Source organism: Acipenser ruthenus, chromosome 7 (assembly GCF_902713425.1).
Source record: "Acipenser ruthenus chromosome 7, fAciRut3.2 maternal haplotype, whole genome shotgun sequence".
Lineage (NCBI taxonomy): Eukaryota > Metazoa > Chordata > Actinopteri > Acipenseriformes > Acipenseridae > Acipenser > Acipenser ruthenus.
Genome location: NC_081195.1, coordinates 35,369,460 through 35,385,382, shown reverse-complemented (window position 1 = coordinate 35,385,382; position 15,923 = coordinate 35,369,460). Strand labels below are relative to the sequence as shown.

Sequence of the window (15,923 nt, the reverse complement as noted above, 5' to 3'; positions counted from 1 at the left end):
TTGCTGTTTCTGCGCTATATTTTAAAACTGCTTGGAATTTTTGTTATTAAGGCTCTAAAATGTCTCTAAAATGTCTTTTATATGTTACTACACTTCCGTCCATCTGAAACGGCACGCTTCACAATCACTTCACAATCACGTGACGTGCGATCAGTCGGCAGCCAGGGTATGAGGTCACCTGTCACTTTACTATTCGACTAGTTGACTATTTGGGGATACCCCTTGTAATGAATTGGCATCTCTGCCCATTGAATTGAATGGAAAAGCAAGGGCTGGAAGTGAAAACCATACAGTTCAAAGATGAACGCCTTACTATTCAACTGGACAGCAAGCTCTGTAGTGGAGAGGTAAGTACAGGTCTGATGCTGATGTCAGTATTATTAATGCAACAGTTGTTAGAAGGAAATCCATTACACTCTGCGTTTGTCTGATTCTTAAATTCAATTGAATTGAGCCATAAATATGTGTTATTTTTATTGAATCCATCCATAATGCAGCACAGAAACAGCTTTACTCCATCTCTTTGTTACCTGTATACCTGCATCTCCCAACATCATGACTAAGGCTATCGGGCCCACTAGATGTCTCAGTCCCTTTGCAAAATAGGCTTCTGGATTTTTTTTTATTCCACTGATATCTGATTGGATAGACAGAGACCTGTCTCCAGAAATCACAATAATCCTCTGTGATTTAACCCCCTCTCCCTCCCCAACCACCACCACCACCACCTCACTAAACCTGCTGCTGGTGAGAGATTTAATCGCTCTGGATTATTCTATAACTGTGCGACAGTGAAGACAGTCCTCCCGGCTTGAATGGGTCCCTACTGTTCCATCTCAGGGCACACTCAGCTATGCTGGACACAGGACCCTTTTACCAAAAACTGAAGTTCAAGAGCCACCATTCTGGAGAGCTCAGTGGGTCTGGCAGGAACCCTAGAAGTTGATATATATATATATATTTTTTTTAATCAGAGGAGGTTGTTTGAATCAAAGGCTTGGAACAAACTCCCCTGTTTCATTTCCAAAGACCGGAGGATTCCCAGAGGCAGAGGAAAGAGCCTCGGAAATGGGCGGAGGATGAGAACGGAGAGGCCAAAGAGGAAGAAAAACAAAGCTGCCGGAGAGAATGTGCAGGTTTCAGCTGTGTCAACGCTCCTGTCAGTCTGATCATCCCCTGATCTCGTCTCCGAATGAACTCAGGAGCAAGTAGAAGAAGCCACCATGTGAGAGCTCCCCCTCTCCACCGCCGACTGTCTCTTACTGTGTGTGTAGATTCCTCTCCTGATAAATAGAAACGTGTGGAGGGTTTTTTTATATACATTTTTTTTCTGACAGAACTAGAGGAATGATGTTGTGCTGCTGTGGGAGGCTGGGTGCAGCTGTAAGGCTGTGGATCACTCTGTGGATTATCAGCCCCAGCTGTTTCTTCTACTCTGCACACGCACAGACTAGGATCCCCACAGAAACGTAAGTGTGGCTGCTGCTTTTGTGACCTTATTTATTTGTGTGTGTTTGTTAGTTTGTTTATTATATTAAAGTGTACTTCCACATAGTGGTAACTCTTTACAGGGGGTGGCAGTTGATTAAGTGGTGGAAACAAAGCTGTTCATTCTTATCAGTATTTGTGTAATTTATCAGGAATTGATTACTTTAATTATTATGTCAATTCATTTAGAAATAATGGTTCTATTTACCAATCATTTTTTAAAGTATTTTTTTTAAATTTTTTTTATTTATTAGTTTAATAAACTTTGCGCACAGGGCCATACATTTGAATTCCTGACAAAATGTTGTCTGCTTCTGAACTTCCCTGACAAAATGATGATTATTATTATTACCGTCCACCTAGATCAGGGGTCTCCAACCCTGGTCCTGGAGAGTTACTGTGGCTGCTGGTTTTCATTTCAACCAATCTCTCAGTTACTTAATTGAACCAATTATTGGCTTAATTAGTCAAGATTAACCTGTGTTCCAGATCTTCAGCCATTGATGATGTAAAGACACCTATAAAACCTGCTGGATAGGGGCTCTCCAGGACCAGGGTTGGAGACGCCTGACCTAGATTATGCGTTTTAAGTAGCTAATTGGTTACAGTGCTGCAGTGTGGAAGGTAGTGGGTTTGTGTAGCTCAGTGGTAAGTGAAAGCTGGACTGTAGTGTGGAAGGTAGTGGGTTTGAGTATCTTAGAAGTTAGAGATAGAGTCAGGTGCAGTATAGAAGGTAACTGGTTGGTGTACTACCAAAAGGTACTTCTGAAAAGACTCCCTAAGGCTGACTGTTTTGCCATTGTTAATATCCTTCCCATATCTTACTTCTGAAAATCAGCCGTGAGGTGTCATTTTAGGATAATTGTTTGCTTGGAACGTGAGCAGGAACAGGAAACAAATAAGAAAACAGTAGATAATAGTGGAGAAAAAACACAGTAGGATATTAAACAGTTACAAAGCTAAATATCATGAAATAAAAGATTATATAAAGCAGTGGTTCCCAACTCTGGCTCTCCAGATGAATTCCAGTCCAGAACTTTATTCCATCCAGGTCCTAAATTAGTTAATTGAACTAGCTAAGGGCTAATTATCTTATTCTGGACTTGATTGGAACAAAACCCTGGACAGGAAAAGATCTCGAGGGCCAGAGTTAGAAACCACTAATGTGAAGTACTCTGGATCCATTCAGTTTATAATCACATAATACAGCCACAGTCAAAACCCATATTTAAAATCACATACAAAACAATGACATCAGTGTAACATTATGTAATACAGTCACAGAGTGGGGTCAGAGGTCATTACAGTTTTGCTTTAAACTGTTGAAGATTAAGCAAGTCTGTAATGTGAAAACACAAAGCAAGACATGTGACCTGACTGATCCTAATGCCTAAAACAAGCTTTCACCTGAATGCTATATCCGCCAAGGGGATTATCAGTGAATTCATTTACCAATTCATTTGTTTCAATCCCTTTTTTTCATGTTAATCTAGTATTTAATTGCACTCCAATACAGGTCCTCAAAAAATATACAAAATATTTAACTGCTTACATTTTACGATTTAAACACGTAGCATTTCTATTTATTTCTTTATTCATTAATTTCGCCATTTTTTTAAACAAATGCCTTATTTAACTTTGAGGTTCTCATGAGCGTACCAAACTAGCAATATTTTTGAATGCATTTATGGTCGATGCCTTTACACGTTATGCATCACACACTACCGGCGATGTCCGGTGTGTTGGAATAGAAGACTCCAGTACACCACGCCAGGGCTGGTGTGTGACAGGCAGCTTGGTTGCTGAAGCGAGCATTTGGAAAACGCAGCTGACTCTCCAACGTTACATCTGACTGTCATATTGCAGAGCTGTTCCTTGTAACAAAAGATAAGTCAGTTCAGTTAAACGCTCCCTTTTTTTAATTTAGTAAATCGGCAATTGATTTTACTCCGTTTTTCTCCCAATTTGAAATGTCCAATTGTATTTTAGGCTCAGCTCACCGCTACCACCCCTGCGCTGACTCGGGAGGGCGAAGACGAGCACACGCTGTCCTCCGAAGCGTGTGTCGTCAGCCTCCCGCTTCTTTACACACTGCAGACTCACCATGCAGCCACCCAGAGCTACAGCGTCGGAGGACAACGCAGCCCTGGGCAGCTTACAGGCAAGCCCGCAGGCACCCGGCCAGACCACAGGGGTCGATGGTGCGCAGTGAGCCGAGGACACTGTGGCTGACCTAACCCTCCCTCCCCCGGGCGACGCTCGGCCAATTGTGCGCCGCCCCCTGGGAGCTCCTGTCCACGGTCAGCAGTGGAATAGCTTGGACTCGAACCGGTGACCTCCAAGCTATAGGGTGCATCCTGCACTCCACGTGGAGCAGCTTTACTGGGTGCGCCACTCGGGAGCCCCCAAAATCACCCTTTTTCACACTGTATCACTGCAGCTCACTTTTAGGCAGGGAATTATTCATTTAGAAATGTCAAAAATCACGCTGTAATCTCACTTCTTGTAATTGGAGCTCTGACGTATTTTTCTTTTACTCTTAATTGACATCTTTTTTTATATTGAGATTCCCTTGAGTTTTGTGAATAGGGGCATTTTTAACACAACACAACTCGACAAGGAAAAGTTGAATATTAGACCAGTTTAAAGCTAACTAAAGAAATAGGACATGTTCTTCACAGATCACTGAAAAAAGTTTCCCATCTTTACTTAGGTTAGAAGAGCCAGACCTGAGCAGCTTAAAGATGATCATTGCATTTAATAATGGCAGATTTTTTTGAGAAATCGAATATTTGATTTTGAACAGATCAATCCATACATCTCCATTCCGAAATTCTCCAAGAGAGCGGGCGTTGTTATATTTAGCAAAGAGCAGTGATGGCAAAGTATTAATGAGGTTTAATTTCCTTAAACAGCAAAGGATTTTCTAAATGCAGGTGGCACTGGACAAAAGCCTTGCTTACCCAGAGTGAGCGCATTATCTCTGCTCTCATTTAGCATGAACTTCGGAGAGTCACTGATCTCCTAGAGTACACAGCACAGTGACTCTGACGGATATAGATTGTCAAGCTGGTCCCAGCAGACACTGTGTCCACTATTTCATGTCCACAAGATCCATTCAGGTCTCCTGGAACACATTGACAACATGAATTGAGGTTTTTCTAAAAGAGAGATTTTACACCAGAGAGCAGGAGATCCATATGAAACTCTTTACTGAAAGATTTAAAAGTGAATGCAATGTGCAGTATTTACAGAAAATCACAGCACAACCGTACACTGCAACACAATCAATAGGATCTGCTTATAACACAGTACATTGCGTAAGGACATAGAAAGTAATACATATTAAAACTCTTAAGTAAAAACATAGACTAAAACAATAAAACCCTTTCCTCAGTCTCTTAACACACAAACAGTATTTCCCTCTGGCTCCCCTACACATCATTGTAGTCGGTCCTTCTACCTTTTGAATCTGGTTTATAACCCATTAGAAGAATATTGCTGTTAGTTAAACAATGCTCAGGAAGCAAATAAACCTCCAACGAACCCCGTCCAGGGTTCATCGCTTTCTCTTTCAGATTGTTCCCACTCTTGTCTCGTTAGCACCCTTCCTGTTTTGCTTATCAGGCTTCCCCAGAATTGGATAAATGAAAGCATTTATCTTCCAGCAAGCGTCTTAATCACTGGTGATAAGAGCCAGGCCCATTTTCACGAGCGGTTATAGAACTTTGTAATGGAGCTGATGCGTTTAGTGATACTGACATCAGCATAAGACACGTACTTCCCTCTCCACTACAGAGCTTGCACTTTCGATGAATAGTAAGAAGTCTGTCTTTGAACAGAGAGGTTATTGGTTTGCATGCTAATACTGATACTGACCTTAACCCTGGGGAGTTAACCCCCAGACGTGTCAGGTTTCTAGAACACAGCCAAAAAGATAATTATGAGTTACCTTGTGACAAAAAAGGGGGAGACAGAGAAAGAGGAGAAGGAGAAGGCTGACAGGGTGGACATAATAAAAACATATCGGGAATCGTCCTGCTTTCTGTTTTATTTGTTTTTTTATCACCTGGGTTTGATATATAAAACCTACCCAGGGTTGCTGAGTGATTTATATATGTTACCAGATTTGCAAGCCAAAATATCCCAAGCTGGTTTTGTGTATGAAGTTATGTTTAGAAATATGGAGTGAGTCGTATTTAACCAGTATATAAAACCAAACCCACCTGCTATTACAGCTCTAAAAGTAAGTACTTTAGTTCACCTTTTCCAGTTGGTAACTAATCTACAAAGACAGATAGTAAGTACTGTACTGTAGGTTTCTTTTCTCCTCATGTTTGTGGTTGTTAGATACTGTAATTGTGATTACTTATGATTTCCTCAAAAATCTTGCTTGTTTTTAATAATAACAGTATGTTTTTATTTAGAGTTCATGCAACTTGCATTCCAATTTTTTTAAAAATAACTTTTAGAACCAGAGAAGCATACAATTATAGAACAAATACATATCTTTATGTTGTTCCATATACAATCCCCTGCCTTTCCTTGCTATCTGTTTCACCACCAAACTCCAGTATCGCACACTGATAGCATAGAACGGATTTTCTCCGTAAGCACAAACAATCTCTCTTGTATTTCTTACATATCGTTGATGGCTATTATGCCTGATGCTTTTAAATCTTTCTTTAAGCCCTTTTTAGCTGCTATGACGATTCTCCTACATACTGTACCCACAATATTCTTTGGATATCCACTTATTTCAGGCGTTTCAGTTGAATTTGTTCTGTGGTACTTCTTGATTATTGCTCTGGTTGTGGATTTTGGTATTCCATATTTCTTTGACACTGTTCTGTACATGGCCGTAACAAGCTATGAGGACACCAAGGTCATGTCCTCGGTTGTTGTTTTGCATCATCAATGCTGATGTTCATGTAATAATTCTGGTAAAGTACAAAAGACTCCTTAATTTTCTCTGTTGTTGCCGTGTAACATAGATTAAGAGGCTGAATAGTCAATACCAAGCAGTCTTATAAATTCTGCCAACTAGAGCTTGAAACCCAATAAAACCCAAACCCAAACCCAATAAAAGAAATTGGCCTACAGGTAGCCCAGTGCTACCTCCACTGAAAGGAGGGTCCTGCTCCAGGAACCTCCCTGACCCAAACTCAGATATACAGGGGAGGGATTAAAATTCCTAAATGAACCCCAGTTTTTTTCATTGTGGTTATCCCGGCCTGCACGCGGTGATAACTCGCTGCTCACCCTGGTTCAAACACTCAATCGTGAGGGTTCTCCACCTCTGCACCCGCAGGCTTGTGAAGAACAAAGGGCTGGCTTTCCAGCTCCCTTTCAAAGGCATGTAGCCAGGGTTAATTGATAATCAATAAATCAATTTACGTCTGGCCACATTCCACACTTGATCTAAACAAAGGGGAACCCCATTCCTGCCATATCTAACAAACTTAGATTTCCAATAAACTTCATTTACAAAACTAGTCCAAAAAAACCAAACACTATTTACATGTCAAGTGACAATGTGGCTTTTCAATTCTGCAAGCCCCACCTATACACACACACACACACAAACACACACACACACACACACACACACACACACACACACACACACACACACACGTAGCGTAGGTGGGGCTGACAGGTTATATTGTCACAGCATTTAGGATTCTCTAGACAAGCTCAGCCAGGTAAAGGAAAATTGAAAGGAAAACAGAACCCAGAATCACTCAGAATGATTGCAAACACCATACAATAAGAAGGGGAAAAGAAATTATATTTGGAGACGTTTACTCTTTGACGTCACAAAATTCCAAGTTGGTTTGTTGTTGATCTTTTTGTTTTCAGCGGGGGGATGATAAGCAATACGATAATACCTCTGTCTGGTTTATTGAAATCCAGAGACTGAGCTGGGGATTTCAATTAAAATAAAGACAGTTTACTGAAAGTATTTACAAACAGATAAGAGTTAGCAATATTATGGAAAGTAGCCTCAAATGTAATTTGTATTGCTTTTTTAATATTTCCATTACTAGTTTATGGTGTTTGAAATTAATCTGAGTGGATCTGGGTTATATTTCTCCAAAACTGAGTTAATACTTTTTTTCTCCAAATCTGCCTTTACCTGGCTTTGAGCTTGCCCAGAGAACTCTAAGTACCAGCCTTTTTTCATTCTATCCTAATCATGAGACAATGTAAAGTCTGAGCTCTGTCAGCCCCATCTAAAGCCAGGTAGAGAAAAAAAGCTGATAAGTCAATATGGGAGCCACATAACCCAGAACTCTTCAAAATGATTGCAAAAAATAGTTAGGGAATGTAAAAAGCAATTACAATAACATTAGCTCTCAGAAATGACCCAAAATGGAAACACTTGCTTAATATTTTTTTTTTTTGTGCAGGGTTAAACTATGGGCGGATGCATTTGGAGGAGAAATGTTCTCTTTAGCAACAAAATACTCAGGATCCCACCTGCTGCAAAAGGTGAGCTGCTTTTCATTATTTTAAATACATTTAACACACAGCTACTGTAGCTATGCAGAGATGTCGTAGCTCAGCTATGCAGAGATATCGTACAAGGAGGTATCGAATGTAGTGTGTATACTGGCTATGATACTGAGACTCAAACAGAGGTGCAAAGACCCTGTCTCAGTTGCAAAGAGCACCTTTGATGGATTTGCATACAGTAGCTGAGACTTTGGGGATTCTAATTAAATCCATTGTAGCAAACAAAATAATATCATAACTTTTAAGTTGTGTAAGTCCATTCATTTTATTTCTGTCAAATGTGCAGTTTTGAAAGAAACTACCCCTTCAATGGTTTCCTCTCATTACCAACCAGCTGCTTCCTAGATTAACTGACATGCCAGGAATATGCTTTGACCCAGAAGACACTGCTGAGGTGAAATGACCGGGACCACCCCCTTTTCCCATCAACTATCCCGAAATATTCCCACAAACTTAAAAAAAAAAAAAGTCCAGATTTGCAGATAGCACGCGTTAATTACTTAAACAATCAGCAATCATATTAATGGTTCCAGAATAATGTTTTTCTTATAGGTTACTAAACAAAATAAAACATATGCAAAATGACAGAAATGAAGGGTAAAAACAGCGATACATATGCATATGTAGTTAAACGAGGCCACAAACTGGAAAGGGAAGGTGCCGTCGTTGAGCAGCAGTCAGAGGCTGTTTTTTTTATTAGTTTAATGTGAAAACAGTAATAGTGATAAAAGCACTAGATTCAAATAAGAAACATGCTTAAAAAAAGTTTTAAAACAATGTTTAATCTATGTGTCCTAGTCCTGAGCTTTGGAACTCTGGTCACCCTGAGTTTCATTGAAAAACAGAAATACGACTTTTCATTTAATTGAAAAACAGAAATACGACTTTTCATTTCATTGAAAAACAGAAATACGACTTTTTCAGATTGGAGACGATTGGAGACAGTAATTATTGAGGGACACGCCTATCCAAAACCATTTTGATAGAGTTGTGACAGTAATTTCCAGAACTGTTTCCTTTTATGTTTGGACAGCCTTTTATATTTTGGTGCTTGTGAACTGTTGACTTGGTTTTCTAGTACCATTTATTAAGCTTTGTGATTAAGCTACGTTGAAAATTTCACTGCATTCTTCTTTTAATCCTACAAAATGATTACATGTTCAAGCACAGAAAAATGCCATTTAATATTATACTGACTTCTGTAAGTCTTAAGAGAAACACAGGTATGGACCATTCAAATACTGACCCATTTTGAATAAATCTTTTTCACCATTTTGTCAGTCCTGCAAACCTCTTCTTTCTTTTTTTTCTTTTCAGTTTGAAGAGAAAGGCATCTACAATGTAACAGGATAACGTTAATGCCTGTGCAATTTAAGAGGATATAGAATGGAATAATACAGCAACATAAATTCAGAGCACTTTACTGAAATTCATTATAATCAAATATATTACTCTTTTTTCAGTTAAAGATTATTTTTCAAGAAGGTTTGTGGCTCATTTTTTTTTTTTTTAAATCATCCATTATTATAAAATATAAAATATTTCATCATATCAAAATTACACACACGAACAAAAGAATAAAAATGAACACTGGAAATGCTGGATCGTCTCCAACGAAGACAGGGCTTTAAAAACGAATGGGCAGATTTTAAATGTGTTACAAACTGGCCCATATTTTCAATAATGTGTGTTCGGCCCTGCCACATTCATTTTGTTTAGGTAGATTGAAATGTCTTTATAATTGCTTTTATTATTTTATTAAATGTGCAATCCTGCACAGTGTTTCTGGGTTCATGCGTATGTCACACTTCACATTTTTCTATATCTCTGGAAACCACTTATCGAGTTGTAATGAAGCTTGGTATTAACAAGAGTATGTGGAGGGAGTCAGAATATCCGTCAGTCGGTATATCGCACTTGGATATTTGCATATATATATAGAATTGTGATTTAACAAGAATTGTCAATTCTAATTCTGTACATGCATGTTGTAGTTATCAGCTTTCACATCATACTGACAACTGGCATCCCGTCCAGGGTGTAGTCTTGCCTTGCGCCCTGTGTATGCCGGGTTAGGCTCTGGCTCACCGCGACCCTGTAAAGGAGTAAGCAGTTAATGATAATGGATGGATGGTGGTCCAGTGGTTAAAGAAAAGGGCTTGTAATCAGGAGGTCCCTGGTTCAAATCCCACCTCAGCAACTGACTAATTGTGTGACCCTGAGCAAGTCACTTAACCTCCTTGTGCTCCGTCTTTTGGGTGAGATGTAATTGTAAGTGTGCAGCTGATGCATAGTTCACACACCCTAGTCTCTGTAAGTCGCCTTGGATAAAGGCGTCTGCTAAATAAACTAATAATGGATGGATGGATGGATCATACTGACAGCTCTGATTGGGAATTTACAGCCATTACAATCTCAATCTACCGTTTCCTAACTTTTACATGTTGTAGATTTGTTCTACAGTGTTGCCCTTTGACACATCATTGTCATATGAACATAAAACTACATGAACCATATGAACCATAGACTTGATCATAGTTTTGTGTTTTAGGTTTTTAAAGGTTTGGTGCCTCCCTATTTCAGTATTCTGATAGAAATGACTAGCATTGGCTGTAGTTTACACTCTCAGGATTCTGTTAATTTGGCTGTTCCAAGCGTTTGAACACTTTTTGAAAGAACTGTCTTTTGCATATCAACTCCCGAAGACAAGGAACTGTTTACATCATAGTACGAAGATGGAATTTGATAATCTTTCTTTCTCTGGTTTTAAAAATTGTATTTTGGGAATTGCTTCGAACCTCCTGCCAATGCTTCTCCTTCAGTCCACATTAACAAATAGATATGTCTTATTATTATATTATTTGATTTCTGTGTGCTTCTGATTCAGTTTGAACTGCACATGTATGTTTTCGAGGACCCCCTTGTAAATGAGGCTTCGTCTCAATGGGTAAATTAAAAGGACATTTGAAGCGACTTTAATGAATAAAGTTTGATATTCGTGTTCTATGCCTTGTTCGAAAATGCCAATCTAGGCCTATTTCCCGAATATTGAAATCTACTCATTTCATCCACTTTACAAACCATTCTATTAAATGTTCCATTCACCAGGGGTCCCCAAGTTCCTCACCTGGTAAAGGCACGGCCGCGTGGTGGACATGGTGAGCCATACAGTCAGGGGGGCACAGGTTTGCTTCCTCGCTGTGTGAAATCACCGGTCTTCGCTGGGGATTCTGAAGGGAGCGTCACATTGACTCTGGCACTCCCGCAGATTAGGGAAGGAGGCAAACCCGGCAGGGACTTTCTTTTTGTCCTCCAGAGGCCGGTAGCTCGCTAACATCAGCTGTAGAGTTCTTGGGTGTAAAAGGGGAAATTGGCTTGGTCATGGGATCGAGAATGCCCCTGAACTTCAGTTTTCCCGAGATGTGTCGGGAATTTCCACGGTGAGGGAATACAATTGGACATTCTAAATTGTTCAGAAGATCAGGGGTAAAATAATTGGGCACTCAAAATTAAAGAAAGAAAAAAAAAGGTCCAGTTGACCATGCACTGCACCTCCAGGGACGCTGTGTCCCCTATATCTACTGGCATATCCACATTATACACTGTGCTGTTGGTATTTTATCAACCCTATTTCAGCTATAGGGTTAAAGTTAGGGTGCACCTCGCAAACCAGCCTTTTAGCTTTTATTATTTTGATCTGGCAGTTCAGTAGCTGAGCGCTGGTTAATGCTGCTTCTAGTGCAGAATCACACTGAACATGTGTGTTGGAATTATGTAGGTTATGTGACATCCACACACCTCCGGCCTTACTGGATTAGTGCAAACCCTTGATTCCCCAGAGACTTCAGCCAGTCAGAGTGCGGCCTCTGAGTCACATGACTCCCCCCACCCGCTGATGGATTATGGCAAATGTGGGACGGATTCGAATGATATTTTTCAGAAGAAGAAGAAATATCTTTTATATGTTATTTTGTATATCTGTGGCCAGTGGAAACTATAAATAGATCCACATTCGCTCTGTTTATGGCAGGAATTTGTATTTTCCCAAAAATGCTTTTCCCGAGCTTTGAGATCCATTGAATGAGGCTGCAGTGGTGTTGGAATTCTGAGATGGTGCCTCAAATCCCTACACTGGAGTGAGTGGAGATTGTCCACATTATAGAGGTCAGGTCCTGTAGCAGGGAACCACAAAGCTGAGCTGTTATGAAACAATGAAATAATACCATTTAAGAGCATTCCTTTCTGAGTACTAATAACTCTTGGTTTTGCCTCTTGCCATTGCTGATGGAGGGTATTATCTATAGGTAGCCACTAGACTTGGTAGGGATTCATTAAGCAATAATCCTAGGCAGGACTCAATTAAAGAGGATTATTGAAATGGGGTTTGTGCGAGCGACAGTTACACTTGCATGATGTTCCACAATACAGGTGGAAAAAACAAGATTCATCCAAAATGTGAAAGTACTAAATTAAATCCAAGCTTCAAAATCTCAACTGTAAACTCCAGATCTGTCAAAAATGATCCATCCAAAACTAGTGGATCTTGGAAAGGTAGCACAGTCGATTTCCTAAATGGTCTGTACATCTTGCTACACACAATTGTACCTTAGCCTATCATGTTTATGTGATGAGATGAATTACAGTATATTTCTGGGTATGTTTACAGCCTGTTTGTTGGGGAAAGGAGAATACAAAAACGTAATGGATTCATTTTAGAGTTTTGAACTTTCACATGTTGGATTCTGATTTTGAGTTATGAACTTTCACATTTCGGATTCAAACTTTATTTGTTAGCATAGACTTGTGGTTTCAAAGATTTGCAAACTCCACCAAAAAGTAAACACACTTTGTCAGCCCCTACTCCTAACGTAAAGTAGTTGTGCAATTTGTACAAATACCTTAGTTTCTTGGTGGATCCCTGTATAGAAAATCCTCTTCAAGAATGCTTCTGTTTGGAAGAGTTCATTTCATTTTGAACTAGACTTTTAAAAATTGCTCAAAAAATTGAGCATCTTGACTTTAAAGGAGTGTCACTACACATTGAAGTTTACACCACCTTATTTACTAATGGTCTAAACTTGTTACAAAAAAAGAAATGAAACATTTCAATTCTATTACATCTTCATAAATAAAATAACTACTAAAAACAACTTTCTTCCACTTATGTTCTTTGCTTGTTTAAAAAAAGCTTTTTCTTTAACATTTTCTTAAATAAAATAGCAGTACAAAAAACATATATTTTTTTTCAAACAAACCATTTTTTTTAGTAAATAAATTAAATAAATAACACACTGTGGCAATGTGCCCCGCCCCTGCGTGCATTTGTGTGTTCTGTGTTGTATGTTGCGTGCGTGTGTTAATGTTGGTGTATAGATTGGTAAACGGGATATAAACGGGTCTGTGTTTCACGTGTATTTAAAAAGTGTAGATTTGTATTTAGGCACGAGGAGAGCACAAATCACTTCACGTGCTGGTTAAATGTAATATGTGAGCACGGGGTTGCACAGAATTAATTCACGTGCTGGGATTCAAGTGAATAATTAATTAGTAATTGAATCCCAGCACAACAGTATAAATAGGCACATTTTCATTCAGTCAGGGTTAGGTGTTCGGTGAGTGGAGAACGAGTGTGGAGAAGGAGAAATTAAATAATAAGAAAGAACGTAAATATACAGTGAATAACTGTCTCACTCACCGTGTTTCGTTTGTCTGTCTGTCCACTGTCTGTTTACTGTGTAGTCCGTTTTGTTTGTCTTTTTATTTTGGCGTGTAGTGCTGTGTCCCGTGTTTTTGTGTTTAAAACCTTTTATTTTCTGTTTATTAAATGCTGAGCGCGATCACGCGCCCAGCTTATACCAAACCACATCTCTCTGTTTATTTATTTCCTGCATCTGGTCTGACGCCACCCACTCCGGCCGTCTTTGTGACACGTGGTGTCCTGCGTGGGATCTACAGTGCCTCCAGGACTCAGGCCAGAGCAGGAACAGCATTTTTGGATTTAAAAAAAAAAAAAAAAGAGAGAGAGAAAAAAAAAGAGGGAAAAAAAAAATGGCAGAAGACGCAATCAAAGTGCGGGACTGGATGCTGGAAAATGCTGGGCTGGAGGCCCAGTCTATCCCAGTAGTCATCCAGTTCCTGCGATTTATGGATAGGGAGCGATGGGAGGCATATGTGAGGGAACAGACCGTAAGCACCTGGGAGGAAGGTGTGGGGTTGGTCCTCAGCTACCTGGAGGCAGTTATAAGTGGAACAGCAGCCCAGGTAGCAGGTCCACCAGCAGAGGAAGAATGCCTGCTGTCCCCGTCTCCACCAGCAGAGGAAGAATGCCTGCTGGTTTTGCCTCCACAGCCCAAGCGGGAGGAGCCTGAGCGTCCACAGCCCAAGCGGGAGGAGCCCGAACGTCCTACGTCTGAGTGGGAGGAGCCCGAACGTCCTACGCCTGAGTGGGAGGAGCCCGAACGTCCTACGCCTGAGTGGGAGGAGCCCGAACGTCCTACGCCTGAGTGGGAGGAGCCCGAACGTCCTACGCCTGAGTGGGGGGAGCCCGAACGTCCACAGCCCAACAGGGAGGAGTCGGTGCGTCCACAGCCCAACAGGGAGGAGTCGGTGCGTCCACAGCCCAACAGGGAGGAGTCGGGGCGTCCACAGCCCAAAAGGGAGGAGTCGGTGCGTCCACAGCCCGAAGAGAGGGAAGTCGGGGCTTCCACAGCCCTAGGACCCAAGCTGCCAGCAGAGGGAGAATGCCTGCTGGTTCCACCTCCACCAGCAGAGGGAGAATGCCTGCTGGTTTCCCCGTCAAAAGCAGAGCCGCACCAGTTCCCTGCAAGAGAGGCAGAGCAGCACCAGTCCCCTCGAAAAAGGGGAGACTACACGCTGCTCCCACCTCCTTCGGCAGGAGACTACACGCTGCTCCCACCTACACCGGCAGGAGCAGAGCAGCCGGAGCTGCCTCTGCCTCCGCCACCTCCACCACTTCCTCCACTAGGAGCAGAGGAGAAGGAGCTGCCTCTGCCTCCACCACCGCCAGGAGCAGAGGAGCTGGAGCTGCCTCTGCCTCCACCACCACCAGGAGCAGAGGAGCTGGAGCTGCCTCTGCCTCCACCACCGCCAGGAGCAGAGGAGCTGGAGCTGCCTCTGCCTCCACCACCGCCAGGAGCAGAGGAGCTGGAGCTGCCTCTGCCTCCACCACCACCAGGAGCAGAGGAGCTGGAGCTGCCTCTGCCTCCACCACCGCCAGGAGCAGAGGAGCTGGAGCTGCCTCTGCCTCCACCACCACCAGGAGCAGAGGAGCTGGAGCTGCCTCTGCCTCCACCACCACCAGGAGCAGAGGAGCTGGAGCTGCCTCTGCTTCCGCCACCGCCCGGAGCAGAGGAGCAGGAGCTGCCTCTGCTGCCCTTACCTCCACAGGGAGTACGATGGCCGGAGCCCCAGAAAGGGGAGCTGCCGGCCACGAAGAAGGGGGACGAGGTCTGGAGACCACTTTCCCCAGCAGCAGTTTCGCTGCAGGAGTTCTTGTGGCCGGAGCCCCACAGGAGGGAGCTGCCAGCTACGAAGAAGGGGGAGGTCGGGGGACCACCTGCCCCCGCAGCTTTTTCGCTGCAGGACGGGACCAGCATGCTGTCAGCCGTGCCACTACCGGCAGGGGTGCTGACAGCATGGCCAGCCATGGGCCCACTAAAGCCTCCCTTCCCAGCCCGAGACTTTGTTCTGGACTGCTGGGTTTTTAAGGGGGGAGGTGGCCATTGAGGCCATGTGTGCTGCGCACAAGGGGGGGGTATATGTGGCAATGTGCCCCGCCCCTGTGTGCATTTGTGTGTTCTGTGTTGTATGTTGCGTGCGTGTGTTAATGTTGGTGTATAGATTGGTAAACGGGATATAAACGGGTCTGTGTTTCACGTGTATTTAAAAAGTGTAGA

At 42.1% G+C, this 15,923-nt stretch overlaps 1 protein-coding gene across 3 annotated transcripts in view; it reads left to right on the top strand.

Moving 5' to 3' along the window:
• The first annotated feature begins 789 nt into the window (after positions 1 to 789).
• Positions 790 to 15,923, top strand: part of LOC117414667 (voltage-dependent calcium channel subunit alpha-2/delta-4) — a 190,873-nt gene continuing 175,739 nt past the window's right edge. For 2 of the 3 annotated variants that reach the window (XM_059026833.1, XM_059026832.1), the window contains exons 1-2: positions 790 to 1,469; positions 7,902 to 7,983. In XM_059026833.1, coding sequence (XP_058882816.1) covers positions 1,348 to 1,469; positions 7,902 to 7,983 — 204 coding nt within the window. In that variant the 5' untranslated portion in view covers positions 790 to 1,347. The remainder of the gene's footprint in view (positions 1,470 to 7,901; positions 7,984 to 15,923) is intronic. The other variant, XM_059026831.1, reaches the window with a different exon arrangement.